The sequence below is a fragment of the Perna viridis genome, chromosome 12, assembly GCF_037379345.1.
Source record: "Perna viridis isolate PV_CMFRI_1.1 ecotype Kerala chromosome 12, ASM3737934v1, whole genome shotgun sequence".
Lineage (NCBI taxonomy): Eukaryota > Metazoa > Mollusca > Bivalvia > Mytilida > Mytilidae > Perna > Perna viridis.
In genome coordinates, this window is record NC_142456.1 from 31,606,141 (window position 1) to 31,622,600 (window position 16,460).

The following is a 16,460-nucleotide window of genomic DNA, read 5'->3' on the forward strand; positions in this document are numbered from 1 at the left end:
GTTTTGGATTTTTATGGTATAATCGCAAAGGAAGTTGATCAAGCAAAATAGTTTTACCTTTATAAAAGTCGCCTGGACTAATACTGCTCTAGCCCTTGATTGGAGGATTTCAATTTGTATCCTTGACCTACTAATTGCCCATTTAAATGCATTCATTCCTTTCTTAAGGGTATGTTGGCGATGTAATGTGTCGGCAGCTCTCCCTCCGGCATGCTGAACCCAGCGGCGTCTCCATCTTTTTAACATGATACGCAACAGATGCTCTCTGTTGAATATTTCTGCCCTACAATAAGAAAAGATCATTTATTCTATCATTAATTGTTTAATTCAGAGACTGACCATGCAGAAATCAGGCAGATCCTATGATAATTTGGCACAAGGTAAATTTTATTCCACCAATTTATTTTTGGTTCCAATTTTTCTTTATCTCATTATAATGCCAAACAGAACAACGATGTTTCCACATTAAAAGTCAATGAAATCATTTATGTTCAAAGTATAACATGTAGTAACAAATTAACTTAATCATGTACAGATCAAAGAGTTCTTTCCCTTTGTTTTAAAGTATATATATATATATATATATATATATATATATATATACACTCTCACCATTGCAGCAAATAACGAACCAGCATTCATTCTTTTATAAAATATAATCTATTGGTCATTTGTGACAAAGAGAATCAGGATTTTAAAAATGCTGAAGAAAAATCAGGTTTGCATTCAGCTAAAGTTGAAAATGAATATTTTAAAATGTTTCATTTTTTACTTCTTGTTCATGGTAACATTTCACTCATCTCAAATTCAGAATTTATTACTTTCAAAGCAATTAAGTACCATTCTGTGCAAGAATCAGGCAATGGGTGGCACATCATTGTTCTCAAATTGGTCTTTTTTGCCTCATATATATTCAATACATCTAGTTAAAAACCAAAATGCTTTTCAAATTTATCCCAAAACATCTGTGACAGATTATTTTTTGCTGGTTATAGAGGGAAAGTGCAGGAAAATTTTCTAGCCATATTTCCATCATGCATTTCAACTAAATTTGACCAATCAATATCTTAAAAAAGGCAAAGTTTACAAACATTTTGATGTTATTTCTGGAGGCTATCAGGCATAAATACTTGGATAGCGCAACTTTTCTTCATGTGCAATACCTTATATACATTTTGCCCGATTCTTAGAAAGAGAAGTACTTAAAACCCTGTGCGTTCAGGGTGAGAATATAAGACAGACTAGGACCGCTCAATAACATTGACAGCTGAGAGTGATTTTCACGACCTTACCTCTGAAGACACACACCATAGTTGGCAGTTTCAATGAGTTGAGCATGCTCAATAGCATTCACATTTTCTAAACTGACACCTTTCCCTTTCAGTCCAGATCCCCTTATATTTTCTAGCCATCTTCTGAAGCATTTGGCCTGAACAATAAAAAATTAAATGAAAACAGACAGTTATGTTTACATCATTTCTTACTCTTATGGCGTCTAAGTGCACTACATAAAAGCAGGGCAAATATGTAAAACAGTCTGTACATATTGCCAAAGATTCTTTTTTTGTCTTTGGTGATCTAACAGGGATGAAAAAAAAAAACAAAACATGTATTCTACAATATTACTGGATACATAAAATTGTACAGAAAATATCATGCAGATAATCTTTGGATTTCAATATGAAAAACTCCAATAGCAATGTAGCTACAACTTTACTTAATTGGTAAACAATGAAGACCAGTTCATGAAACCTAAGGCAAACTAGTTAAAACAAGTTTTTGGTTTATTCTGGGTCTAGTTACAGGGATGATATTACGAGGTCAACAAACAAAGCAGAAATTGGTAAAATCAGGAGTAAATATACATTAAAAAAAAAATCGTAACAATAATATCTCGATTTGAAATAGCGGAAATCCGATAAAAAATGGAAGAAAATCATCCCTGTAGCTATGGTATATTTCCTTGTATTTGTATTTATTCTGTCTTGCTCCAATCTTCTACCCATATTTCAGTGTTTTAAACAATGGCCAATCTTTATCATGTCTATCAACCTTATACCTTTAATATAAGTTCCTCTCTGGTTTTCTGATCCACATTGTATAGTTTCCGTAATAGTTCTACCGCAAGAATTGTACTAGACTGGGAACCAGTAGACTTGTTTGAACCAGCTACACTTATACCATCTGATGACCTGCAAATAAAAAATAATCGTAATATTGAATAACAAAATCATCTCAGGATAACCAAATAATTGGATTACTTGGCTTGATAACTGAGTATAAATACCAAGTAGCATGATTACACAGGCAAATGTGCCACACAAGAGAATCAGATAGTTTGCATCATGTGATTATCATATGAATTGAGTACTATCTGATAATCATGTTTCAGTTAACAAATGAAAATCACATGTTTTTCACAAACATATGATTATCATATGTTTTCAAGCCCATATTATCATATGAGAATCAGGATTAAAGATCTCGTGTTAAATATCATATGATTGTCATATGATTACTATATGATTATCATATGTGGCACATTTGACTGTGTAGTACACCAACACACACCAACATTGGCTGATTCTAAGAAAGATCTAATCAAGGATTGAAACTAGTCAGGCTAATCTATAAAAAAACTTCTAAGCACCTTGCTATCCATACCAAAATTAGCAGAGTGTTGCTTTCTGAAATATTCTTGTTGTTTATATCGATAAGTAATTTTAAAAAATGCTAGAATATGTAAGAATCAGGCAAAAGTGAAAAAAAAAAAGAATCATGCTAAAAAAAAAAGCATACAAATTTGACAATTTGGGCACATAGTTTATCATGATGATGGGGGGGGGGGGGGAATGTGAGTTATCTCCCTTTGATGATAAAATTGAAATGCATAAAGCAGCATTTCATATAATTCTAAAACAAAAACAAAATAAGAAATGAATACTATTTCTGCATTTCAGATTACATTTTCAATAAGATTTCATGGAAAGACTTGTGTCTTTTACCCACTGCCTGATTCTTATAGAGAACAGCAATTTTAAAAATTAATCAACTGATCCCAGGATCTTGTTTACTAAATGCACATCTTACTAATGATAAATCGAAAAAAAGCAATCTTTCAGTCAAAAACCTATCTTATCTGTAATATAGTGGAGTCCTATTAATCACATACTGTGACAATAGCCTATTTGTCAGAGAAATTAATGCAAAACACAATTTTCATTTTAGGAAAAAAGTTAAAACAATATTTTAAATGTGAAGGATATTACCCAAAATGAGGTCTAACCATAATTTCAGAACTTAATTGCTAATGCTATCAACCTGATGAAGTAAACCATGACGTAAAAATGGAGAATTGTAGTCTTTACATGTAAATATGACATAAAAACATACCTAGCCTCCCCATCAGAAGATGGATGATGACCATTGGGTATTTGTGTCTGTAATAATGCTTTATTTCTCTGGATTTCCTCCATCACTCCTTGCCCACTATTCTGTAAGTGTTCTGGAATTTTCAGATCTATAATGCCATTTGGAATTCCGAAGAGTTCAGCAACTTTTGATTTAAGTCGTTTTTCTTCTGAATCAGTCATTTTTGACTTTTGACTAGAAATATTGTTTCTGATTTTCTTTCCATTTGGAATGTTTTCCTTCAAAGAAGAATCGGAAAAGTCAAAATCATCCTCTAATTTTTTCCGTACTTTGGATTTTTTCCTATCCTCTGAGGAGTACCTTGACTTAGATTTTTCCCTTCGATTGTACCTCTGTTTCTCATTTTTTGGAGGATCTTTAAGATCATCCAGTGTTAATGCACCAGCGTCAAGTTCAGATGAGCGTTTTGATTTATGTGATTTAACATCTTGTTTCCTAGATGTCCTTTGCTTCAGATTACTCTGAATCACATGACTAGAATTTTTGTCACTTTTCCTGCCATTTTTTCTTCTCTCATCAGAAAGTTTACCATTATGTTCTCTACTTGAACTTTCCAGTATAGGGTCAAAATGTGGAACATTACTTTGAATGAACTTTGAACCTTTCTGACTTGAGCCAAAACCAATGCCATTTTCCAGAAGTGGAGCATTACACTTTGGGCAAGTTAAATTACCTTGCCTACTAGATAAAGAAGAATCTCTAACACAATTTTGGCAATGTATATGATCTGGGCAACTTCTACAAGACAAGCTACTTTGGCAATTTTGGCACTTTGGCACTGCCTCATAATTATGGATATAAATACAAGTAGTAGCCTTGTCTCGTTCTGGAACTTTATCTAAATCCTGAAATTTAGAATTAGCACTAGTTTTTTGATTGTCCTTTCCACCTAAAACAAAATCCATATTATCCTGAACTAACTTTGGTTTGAATGAAGAATCAGTCTTTACTTTCATTTTATCACTCACAGAATTCACTTTATCTCCAACTTTTGTTAATAAACCTGAGTATTTTTCTAAATGTTGCATGGCCTCATAATTCTGGTATGACATTCTTGCCAATTCTTCATCCACAAGTTTTTCCTTTATTTTCTCTTCATTCCTTAAATCTTGAATTTTTTTCTTCCTTTTTGCATCATTTTTAGCATCAACACCTATTGGCCTTGGGCTTATGAACTCAGCATTTCCATTTTGATCCTCAATATCATTTCGTATTGGCCTTTTTAAAATAGACCTAAATGCAGCAATTTTATCAGTAAAATCCAACCCATCCTCTTCATCATCTGTGAAATGTAATTTTTTTCTGATATTACCCTCATCATCAAACTCTGATGCTAGCTGTCTTTGTTCCACATCATAGCGGAACACCCTATTTTCCAATCTCCGAATCCCATGACTCAATTTACTGATTGGATCCCTTTCTTTTCTGTGTGAAATGTATGTACGTCCATTATCTAATCGGTTCTTTAGATCCGGAAATGGATACATCATGTCCTCCTTGAACATTCTATTTTTCTGCATTGCATTATTTGTCAAAATGTTATCTCCCTTGAATTGGTTTCATATTTCTAGGAAGTATAGTGACAAATGCTTCATTGACCGTCATGTTGGCTGAAAATAAAAAAATGTAGTATTCTATCGTAAAACAAGTATAATATAAATATAAATGCTTACCAAGTACCTAATTTGTAATACTAAAAGGCAATGAAAGTTCACTGAGTAATTATTATCAACGGACAGTCCTTCAAATCAAAGGCAGCAATGGTTAAAGGGAAGCATGGACCAGGTGCACTGGTAGGGTAAGGAAATTAAGAAATCTGAATATCAGAAAACAGAAAGAAAATCAGCTACCAACATACTGGAAATGATTCAAAATACACAGAAAAAGTTCTCAAAGTTAATGAGCAACCCTGACACCACCAAAATCTGGTACCATGAAACAGGTTAGCACTGGTAAAGTTAAAGTCAAAAGTAAGAAAACTGAAAGAGAATATCAAGCACCACAATGAAATCAAAAGAAAACAGTGTAATTTCATTACTGTGAACGTACTATTTTTTTGTGGGGTACCATTTTTTGTGGTTTTAATATTCCAATAGAATAGTCAGTTAAAATATTAATAATATCATTGCTTTCCATGAATCAAAATTGAGCTGTGGCATTTTCTCAATTACAATGTTGTACAATCACCAACCACAGTAAATTGCACATTCAATTTATAACATTGCTTTCCGACATCAAACTGAAGTCATATTAAGCAGTGTTATTCCTTCTTTACAATACAAAATATATTCAATAAACAGAAAAAAAGTATAATAGTAAGTGATCAACCCTGTTTCTACAAAATCTGGTAGAATAGGCCAGGTATGAACAGGTAGGGAAAGCCCCCTCTTAGATTTTTCTACACTAGCTGAGTTGCCCTTAAGTGTTCTAGGATTTTTCAAAATTTTAGGTCTCCAGGGAAAAACTCTAAATGAAGATTAACTCTCCCACACTTAAAGTTTGCTTTCTAAACTTAACAAATTCTTTAAAAAAAAAAATCAAGCTTTCTACTTGCCTAAGGGAAAATGGGGCATCATAATCAACTTTTACACACCAAATTTGCACTTGACCCAGTTGATGGAAAAGTGAAATCCTAGAACTTTGACCATGCATGTTTTTGACACAATGCAATTAAAGTACATTCACAATTTTATAAAGACCTTCTGCACCTTTCCAAAGTACATGTATATGAGTGAGCTTATTATCTTAAAAGCCCTCCTTTGAGCTTAACCACTTGAGGAGACACATTCAAGTAATGTCCTCCCAGTTTCACAATAAATTACAGAAGAATTATCAAATCATGACAGTGAATGGTGTTTATTTTAACAACTTTGTAATCCAATTCCATTGTAAGAAAAGAAAATAGACATTTACCTGTCAAAAACTTGTAATAAGGGCTATAAACCTATATGATTAATAAAGTCTTAAAAACCTAATAGGTTTCTTACCATTGTAAGAAAAGAAAATAGACATTTACCTGTCAAAAACTTGTAATAAGGGCTATAAACCTATATGATTAATAAAGTCTTAAAAACCTAATAGGAGCGAATCTTACCTTGCACATATTTTATGCTCCATTCAAAACAAGACTAGGTAAGAAAATTACTGGAAATTAAGTTTTCCTTCATGCTAGCACATCAAATATAATTATCCAAACTGTGTATCTGAGTTTGCACTTTAAAACTAATAAAAACTTCTTTGCGAAAAAGAATAAAAATATCTGTTGATTTCTCCAAACTTGTCAAACTGTTTTATGAAGTTGGACAGCCTTGAACGTCCTTAAGAACCATTAGAAATCCCCTTGAAATTTGTCAAGTGAAAGCAATTTAAAACAATAATGTCAAAAGGCCATATTTTTTTTATTCCAAAGTCTCATATTTGGCTTACCATTTCAAAACTAAAGCCAATGCACCTATTGTCCTTATCATAACCAAATACTGTCAATCCGGAGTGGGTATGGTTCCTAACCAACGGATAAAACGTTACATATGAAATATGGTGATTAGAATTAAATACTTAATGTTTATAATCTTTGATTAGGCCAAGCCATTACAAATTTGGTTTTTTGGGTCTTATAGATTTTGTTTTATATCATTCATGCCTTGAATCACAAGTATTAAATTAAAATTCTTATCTCCTCATACATACATGTACGTGTAAGTCTTATTGGTAAGTTAGCTTTATCAAAAGAGAATATAGTTTATTGTTTTTTTTTTAATTTTAAGGGGTGGGGTGGGGGGTGGGGCATATCAGACAAATATATGTTTACAGGTGTTTATCAAAGCATATGAAAATTTTATTTTTTAATTTTACTGTGTCAGCTTCACTTCATTTGGCCTTAACCAAGAACTTTGGCATGTTTGGCAAGAGCTTCTAGCTATATTTTTTCTGGACTAAGATAAATTTTAAATCCATTGCCAAGATTACAGCAGACCTTTCACTTTGGAGAGTCCAAATGTTCATGTATTTGTGCCCCTCCTTTTGAATGTAAAAAAAAACATACCATAGTGACACCAAAAATGATGCTACATGTCTATATAAACCCCAAAACATTTTGTATTTTTTCAACCCAGAGCCGTTGAAGTAGTATTGGTGTGAGAACTGTGACTGAAGATTATGAGCATTTGTCAGATGAAGCCTACCTTGTTTTCTGTATGGCGAGTTATTTTGGCACGTGATTGTGAGGCAGAAAGGTGTAAAAAAAACTTTTGACCGATGCTCAGTGGTTCACTTAGTATTTAACCTAGAGGAAATATATTTCAGACTTTTATTTTGGAGTTTTTAGACAGATTGCTAAATATGCACGAATTAGAACTTCTTTAAATTTAATACTTGCTTTTCAGTACATTGTAGAACTGGTTTGTTTGTTTGTTTGTTGGGGTTTAACGCCCGAGCAGGAGTATTTCAGCTATATTCAGGTGATGAACATGAAGTGGACGATAAAATGAACATGAAATGATGATGAAATGAAAAATGGGATGGGACACAAGGATAATGGGGTGGAGAAATTTTGATTGCCACTGGAAATAGGGAGAGGTGGGTAGGGTCGGGCATTTTAGCCTCCTGTTGCGGAGCCCTCTGGTTCCTACTCCGGGAGAATACCACAGAAGGGTTCTTTAACGTGCGAGGAACGTGGCATCTTTTCCCAACACGGTGCATCACTATGGTTTGCGAACTAGTTTTCCGTATGATAGCCTGACAACCCCAGCATGTAACACGCCAGGAGTACCCCATTCCACCATCTGAGGCACACAACCCAGTTGCTCTGTGGGCAGAGCGCCTAGCCCCCGGCTAGGTTTCTGAGCACTATTTAGTCGCCTTTTACGACAAGCTAAGCGCTGCTGCAGGCCTATTCTTTTGACACCGGGACCTGCACAGGACCATAGTAGAACTGGTAAATAAGAACAGTCTAAGCTTAGCTTTTACTTTATAAGGGGCTATAAGTCTTAAGTCTCATATGCTGTTTGTTGCTAGTCCTATTCAGTGTAATTCAAGGGTAGAAATAAGAAAATATAACCACCTGATCAAGCCAGCAAGTTTTACTGAAACTGAACAGGCCCAGATAGAAATTTACTTGCACTTACTTATATGTTGAAATGCTAAAATTAGCTGGCGGGAAGGCTACTATTTCTAACTCTGATATACTATACTTTTTAATAAATCCACAACACATTCTATTTTAGTGTCTTATTTACTCAATTCAATGAACACATTCACAAATATTTATTTGAAGTTAACTATACACAGCTGTTAACCTTTGGAATATTTCCTGTGGGAGATTCTCCCCTATTGACACTGTCTCATATTGAAGATTTTATGTAAAAGCAAATTTTTGATGTAAAATTTCAATTATTTTGTTTTTTTTCCACGGAAAATAGTGATTTTAACCAAAAACCTCAAATAAATCTTACATTTTTATGTAGGATATTCTTAATTGTTCATGGATTTTGTTTTTGTGACAGCCCACCCCCCCCCCCCGCCCCACCCCTAAGTGGGAGGTAAACAAGCATGACTGTATGCTAAATATACAAACATAATTTGATCTATTAAACCTATTGATTTTTTAATTCACATCTAGAAGTCTAATCTCCATGAGACAACATTTAATGTATGGACTTTAATTCTAAAAATTCTTTAACACATTTTGGTACACGCAGAGCTTAATTGCACTGAAATAAGTAACAACCCTTAATATCTTCAAGTGTGAATGGAAGTGTATTATATAATGGTTACAAGACAAAAAATTCCAAAATACATGTACCAGCTTAATCCTGTATGCTGGTGGTTTATAAGTTACAGTAACGACTGCCTGTTTTCAGTAGTAACTTCATTAGAAGAGAAGGATTAAAATATCCTTGTGTCATGCATTCTAATTTAATTTGTATGTAAGGTACACTTATCTTTTGAGACCATAATTTAGTCTCCTTTGGAGGTTCACCCAACACAAGCTTGACTGAATCCTAGAACTCCAATGCAAGTAATATGGTCAAGTCTTTTGAAGATGTGATTTTGTTGTCCTATGGAGTTATTAAGAAAACTATGATCTATAATCTAATTTTTGAAACTTAATGCTAGTTTCTGGTAATTTAAAGAACTTTTAAATAATGTTGTAAGGACTTAGGGCAGTCGATCTAAGGCTGTAAAGTGGGTATATTTGTATACCTGAGTATGAACAGCCTTCTTATTTAATTGAAATTTTAGCTTTTCAACTGAAATTCTATTAGCATATTTTGAATTAGAAAGAAGACTAAATCCAGACAGAAAAATTGTCACGAATACTCATACAATATTTTACCCATTAACATTTATTTTGAGGTTTTAAGTCAAGATATTTTTCACATCAAAGACCCTATTTGCACTGGAAAAACTTCAACAAAATTAAGTCATATTTCTACATACCGATCGTGAGAAAATAAACTGTCCATCACAACAAAGATACAGCTAATCCTTCATACAATGAAATATCTAGTTTATATTTTTCACTGTCAATAAAAGTTAACATGAAAGCAAACCTGAAAATTGATTCTCAAATGGGACCAACAATAAATACCAATCAATAATTGGATATCAGTCGATAGAATCATTCAGAAATTTACAGTTACATACTGGTGATACTCAAGTAGTTAAAACTTAATGGGTGCTTCCATTGACATCAAAGTTAATGAAATGGACACCCCTTGTCAATTACATGAACATACTAGTCGATGAAACCGACGACAATCAGAAATGTTCCTGTTACAAATATATATAGTCAATTTCAGGTAAAATGGCTCCAATCATGTTGAATACAGAAGCTTTGTAATCAATCTGACGCGTCCTCTTTAAAACAATTACAACATTTAACCCCAGTTAATCTTGCGTAAAACTTGTTAAACAAACTCCTTATTCACTTTCAATGATGGCTTTTGTCCCTTTTCAAATTTTGAACAAAACCATGTTTTTCTTAAAGGTGAATTTTCTTTTGAAATGTTATCGCATATTACCGAACAAAGTCAGAGAGTTTCACAGTGCTATTATTGTCAATTTAAAATTTTTAAATAACGCACAAAAGTGCTATTGAAAGTTTACTTACCTGTTCGTAAATATTTGTAGATATAAAATTATTGAGTCCAACCCACATACATATCCGTCAAGTTAAAATTCCAAGGCTTTAAAAATTTCATATCATGCACCTTTAATGAATAAATCCATATATTTAATGTATTGAAAGATTTCACACACAATCAAAAAACAGAAAAGTCCTTCGTCGACAGGATTCAAATCTAAATCCGACATTTAACTATTTACTCTCACTCTATTCTAATTCCTTAACAAAATATTTTTCAATACACAATCATTCATTGATATTTTGTGTATTGGAAATTCATTAATTCCTCCATAATTACTAAAACTGACCTATAGCACAGTAGAAATCCACCAGATTATCGAACAGTCAAAAAAGTCCAAATCATGCCTAGCCAATTTCATTTCAATAGAGATATTTTAAGTAATCTGTTCATCTGTTTAAATATCAATACCTTTACTAATAACTCGCTATACCTTTAACAAGAATAGACCTGTGAAATATTTAACAGTATGGTAGAATATCATATCAAACTCATGCCTCATGAAATTTAAATACTAGTTTTCAACAGGCGCGATAATTTTGTCACCCATCTCGAAGATAATATGCCGAACGTCAACACAATGTCAGCGTCTACGAGTTATTTGCTTAGGAGATTAACATTGGTATTTTAATACTATTCTAATTGAAATTTAAAACAACCATGGTTTAAAAATCTGAATGAATAAATTAATATCAAATAAATCAGACATGGTGCATTGGGTTTTGTAATTAGCCCAAAGGTCTGATGGACACATGCCTACCTTTTTTGATTTGTCATTAGCAGAATTAAGACTAATTTGTGAGATATCTTATTAGTTTTGGACCAACGTTCAACCAAATTCAGTACACGTGCTACCTATTCTATTTCATCATTAGCAGAATTAAGACAAATTTGTGAGATGTATTATAAGTTTTGGACCAACGTTCAAACAAATTCAGTACACGTGCTACCTATTCTATTTCATCATTAGCAGAATTAAGACTAATTTGTGAGATGTATCAACAATCTTCAAAGTTTGTATAAGCATGCTAGATATGAAGTGAATGGTTACATATTTTGTTAAAAATAGTGATCAAATATGACTGCTGGAATTGTATTTGACCTAAGTCCTTAAATGTTAGTTATTTTTATGCATATGACATAATATTATAGTCTTCTTGTAAATGTGTGAATCATTTTAGGTGGTGGTCCCTTCTTAATTCATCCTTCTGAAGATCTTAAATGTCCATCAATTCAAAAAGTACCAAAGCTTTTTGTGGTGTTTAAATTCACTTGAGTAGAAGAGTGGAATGTCCTGCACTTTTCAAAGTTTGAAATTAATGGTACACTGGACAAAAACCAAAAGTCCTCAATAAGATGTCAATGAGAAGTGTTGAAATTTCGATACCAAGATAAATGAAATTACATAGGTCCTAGATTAGAAATTAAGTGTCAGTCTCTGTAAGAATCAGGCAGTGGGTGAAACATGGTATGAAAATAATCCACCATTTTGATTTGACTAATTGCACAATCTAAATCAAGGAGAAGAGATAAGATTTTCCATATCATTTTGGTAAACTGAGTTATAATTTCATTAAAATGTACTGAAAATAAACATTTCAAGGGCAGATAACTCTGTCAAAAAAACTCATTTTTCTGACATTCCATTGAAAAAATTCTGACCAAGTCTAGTGATGCAGAGATCAAATAAATGGACTTTTTAAATAAAAAAATCACCCTAGAGTGAAACTATATTTTCTGATCAGTGGGGTTTTGTTTGATGCATGTTTGTTTCCCACTTTGCCGGATTCTTACAAAAAATTAAAATTAAGAGTCACCATCAATCTGAACTCCTTATTTTTAGAATAATTTGATCTTAGTCAAACCTTTCCAACCTCCATCAAAGGTTTTTATGACACATTTTATTTTGTCAAAATTCCACACAGAAACTTAAACAGCTAGGCAACATATGAAACAATAGTACAAGTTGTCATAAGACTGACCATCAGGGATAAATTGGGGATAATGTATTTAAAATGACAGGACAGTGGAAATTCCAACTTAGGAGAAAATTGCTAGCCACTCCTGTGAAAGACAATACCACTCAACCTGTTTAACATGACATGTATGATATAATTTGACAGACTGATAATCAACAAATGACTCATTCTGACCCAATGCCTTGTTAAAACATTATAAGTCATATCCAAGACACAAATTGGGATACAGAGAAAATGGTGATGTGTTTTCCACAGCCAAGTATGTAGCACTATGCTTTAGTGAAGCAGTGTAATCCACAGCCAAGTAGCACAATGCTCTGGTGAAGCAGTGTAATCCACAGCCAAGTACCACTATGCTTTGGTGAAGCAGTGTAATCCACAGCCAAGTAGCACTATGCTTTGGTGAAGCAGTGTTTTCCACAGCCAAGTAGCACTATGCTTTGGTGGAGCAGTGTTTTCCACAGCCAAGTAGCACAATGCTTTGGTGAAGCAGTGTTTTCCACAGCCAAGTACCACTATGCTTTGGTGAAGCAGTGTTTTCCACAGCAAAGTACCACTATGCTTTGCAGTACTTCATTTTTGGACACTGTGTTATCTGAACCATATGAGCTCTACTGTACTTCAAATTTATTGGTATAATACTGATTTGAGGGAGCAAGCATTCATTGCTGCCTCCAAAAAAAAAAGAAAATACTTGGAAATGTGAAAAAAGGTTAATTCAGATGCATCAAAATCAATAAGGACATAGCTTAAATGTGATCACAAGAAATTGAGATGTTCTATACACACAATGTAACCAACCTTAGCTAAAATGAAACTGCAGATAAGGGAAAAACAAGACTTCACACAAAATAGTTATTATTGAAACCCCTCAAAATGTTTTTGAATCATCTATATATAAGAACAGACAGTCAGACATTGGTATACCAAAATACTTCCATCTAATGACGAACATATAAAAAAAAACTGCTGACTGCAGCTTTGCTTAAGAAAGAGGCATTCTTTTCTTCAGCTAACATATTTCATATTGTCAATAGATCCATGTAAGGAGATTTCCCTAATCACATTATAATACCAAGAACAAATTGAAAATTTTGTTTATAAGCTCTTAACATGATAGCCAGCTCTTCTTTTAATTTAGTTCTTAAATCTTGTAGAAATTAGGCCATTTAAACCCCAAGTTTGACAGAATATGGCAAAGATAGGAAGGATTTATCTAAATTAAGCTTATTACTCCACACACTGTGAGAACCACAATCAGATACCTAAGTGGATTAACTCGTAAATTTTCACAAGATTGTATCTGTTATAAAAGATAGAGATTTATTTCTCTATTATTATGAAAATTTTAACTCCAGTGAAGAAAAGAGATTTAATTTATATTATAGAACTGGAGAACAAGACTTTGAATTAGAAATTTAAACTTACAAAGCATCATTAGCCATATAATGACAGGGATTGTTAGGATTTTTATGATCCAGTAAAAATTGATTAAAAAAAGCTGTGTTGAAGCATGATATCACTTTTTTACTGAGGTCTGAAGTCCAATTATCCTGAGAAAAACAAATCTGGACAATAATGAAAAATAAAAGGAAGCCTTACAACTTTGAACATTGCATAAAACTTTGAACATTCAGGGTAGGAAACTCAATCAAGTTCTAGCCAGTCCTGAATACAATTTTTCAACACATTTACTATAGCCAGCACTCCATAGTTTAGTTTAGTTTCGCACTTTTGGCTAGGGATGAAAAATGACATGAATGGAAACCGGTAGTTGCTATAGTGATTAAAAATGAAGAATCTATTGTTGATAAAACATTTTCTGAAAAAAGGGGACTTTTAAAAGTATTTTGCAATGTTTTATATATATTCAATGTTGAAGGGGCTTTTTTCAATGACAATTTGACTTCATTGTGAAAGTGAAAGTAAGTCAATTTTTTACCATGCTAAATTTAATAAGTGGATTACAAAGTGAAATAGCTCAAAATCTAACCGGCGATGCCCATATGAGGAAGGGGTTTTTGAAGGGAAAAGTTTGAACAGTTTCAGGGATTGAAATAAAAATTTCAGATATTTTGCGGGAAATTTGATATTTTTAAACCTGATTTTATTAACTTTTTTGCAAATTTTCGCATATTTTTGCATGGTTTCTATGGTAACCCTATATGCTGTGGGTAATTTTTTTCCAGAAAATTTTTACTGCATCCTGAAGGCCTTGGCTTGAGCTATTTCTAGATATATAGATTTACAGATGCTTGACAATTTTTTAAAGTGATAAATGTTACAAAGCATCAGATTACAAGACCAAAATCAGGCAGTTCTACAATACTGTGGAGTGCTGGCTATATGGCTATATAGATTTTTGCCAAATTTAGCCAGCCCTGCCAAAAAATCTCGGACGGGCGGACAGACTACTACTTCTAACCCTGGAACATTGCATAAAAAGTTATGAGAATCCTTCAGAAAGGCTTTCTTAGACAGAGTTAAAGAAGCCCATGTGGAAAGACAGAGACATATGGATTCTCCAATGATACTGAGTGGTTTAAGTTACTTCTCCACACCAGGTGGTAAAATTAAAATTTTAGCAAATATGTACAAATCTTAATTTTACCAAAGTACAAAATATAAGTGGAGAAATAATTCAAATTAGGAATATGAAGCTTAAGGAGAATCATTCTGTAGAAACCTTTGAAAATGTGAAATGGTGAGAAAAATCTTAAAGAAATTTAATCATCACCAAGGAGTAAAAAAGTCGCTTGGAATGAAAAACAAATGGATACCTTAATGTGTCTATCAAAAGACGGACTTATAACAAGTCAATTGCCAAAATCAATTTAACAAATTATATTCAACAGCTTTAAATACACTATCTCCAACCAAAGTAAACAAATGTATTTTTTATGGTCAAAATGAATCCAAATTTCCCGCTTTCAGAAAAGTCTGATATCTATATCCTCTAAAATGAATGCAAATTATTATTCAACAGTACAAATTTCTAGATTGAAGGACATCATTTTTTGTTCCGTAAGATTAAAAATTCATGGTTTTAACCAATAAATGATAACATAAACTCTTCAATGAAAACTCAAATTTCATCAAGGATTTTTATAGCAGACTGCTATAAAATCCTTGATTTCATTATGTATCAAATTCTGTAATTCTCATCAATTCAAGAACACCATTTCCATGTATATTACCCTAATATAAATATATTCATAGCTAAAATTCAATGCAAATCTTTTTTTACAACAGTGAATTTTATTTCATAAAATGAGTAAACAGAAATAATTTAAATGCCTAAAATATTTAAGAATGCATCAGGCTAGAAAGGTTTGAAGTTTCCTAGCAGGTGCCTATTGAAAAGGACAAAAAAGATGACAGTAATAAACAAAGCAGACTATTTACATGTTATTCAAAGCTTGACAAGGAGCGCTTTAGATGTAAGTTACTAGAATCATCGATTCATTAATATACAATTTCTCAAGGATGTATCATCAACGAGAACTTGGGCCAGATTTAGAACAATGATGCCCTAAAATAAATGTCTATAGATACGAAAATAATCAGTGCTTACACAGAATAATGTATGAAGATTGATACTTACAAACATGTATATAAATATAAAATTTACATTAATTGAGAATATAAATTAGAGTTTTAAACCCAGTTGCAAATCTAAGGAAGTTTGTGCCAGACCAAAGGGTAGTAAAGGACATTACAAAATCTAACACAGGGGTAAAAATTAGAAAATACAAGCTGGTAGACCAGACCATATTTTTGTTTAATATTTTCTATAGTTCAACTGAATTTTAACGAAAATTTTGGTAGCCCAGCTCAAAATCTAGTAGCCATGGACTACTGGGTGACTGCTAATTTTTATCCCTACTAACATGTAGAATATTTG

At 32.7% G+C, this 16,460-nt stretch overlaps 1 protein-coding gene across 3 annotated transcripts in view; it reads right to left on the bottom strand.

Moving 5' to 3' along the window:
• LOC148602036 (uncharacterized) overlaps positions 1–16,460 on the bottom strand; it is a 75,428-nt gene that overhangs the window by 43,750 nt on the left and 15,218 nt on the right. For 2 of the 3 annotated variants that reach the window (XM_088554472.1, XM_088554471.1), the window contains exons 1-5: positions 10,544–10,970; positions 3,394–5,042; positions 2,060–2,192; positions 1,293–1,429; positions 58–283 (exon numbers count right to left, since the gene is read on the bottom strand). In XM_088554472.1, the coding sequence (XP_088410598.1) occupies positions 58–283; positions 1,293–1,429; positions 2,060–2,192; positions 3,394–4,952 (2,055 nt within the window). In that variant the 5' untranslated portion in view covers positions 4,953–5,042; positions 10,544–10,970. Of the gene's footprint in view, positions 1–57; positions 284–1,292; positions 1,430–2,059; positions 2,193–3,393; positions 5,043–10,543; positions 10,971–16,460 lie in introns of those variants that run through there. The other variant, XM_088554470.1, reaches the window with a different exon arrangement.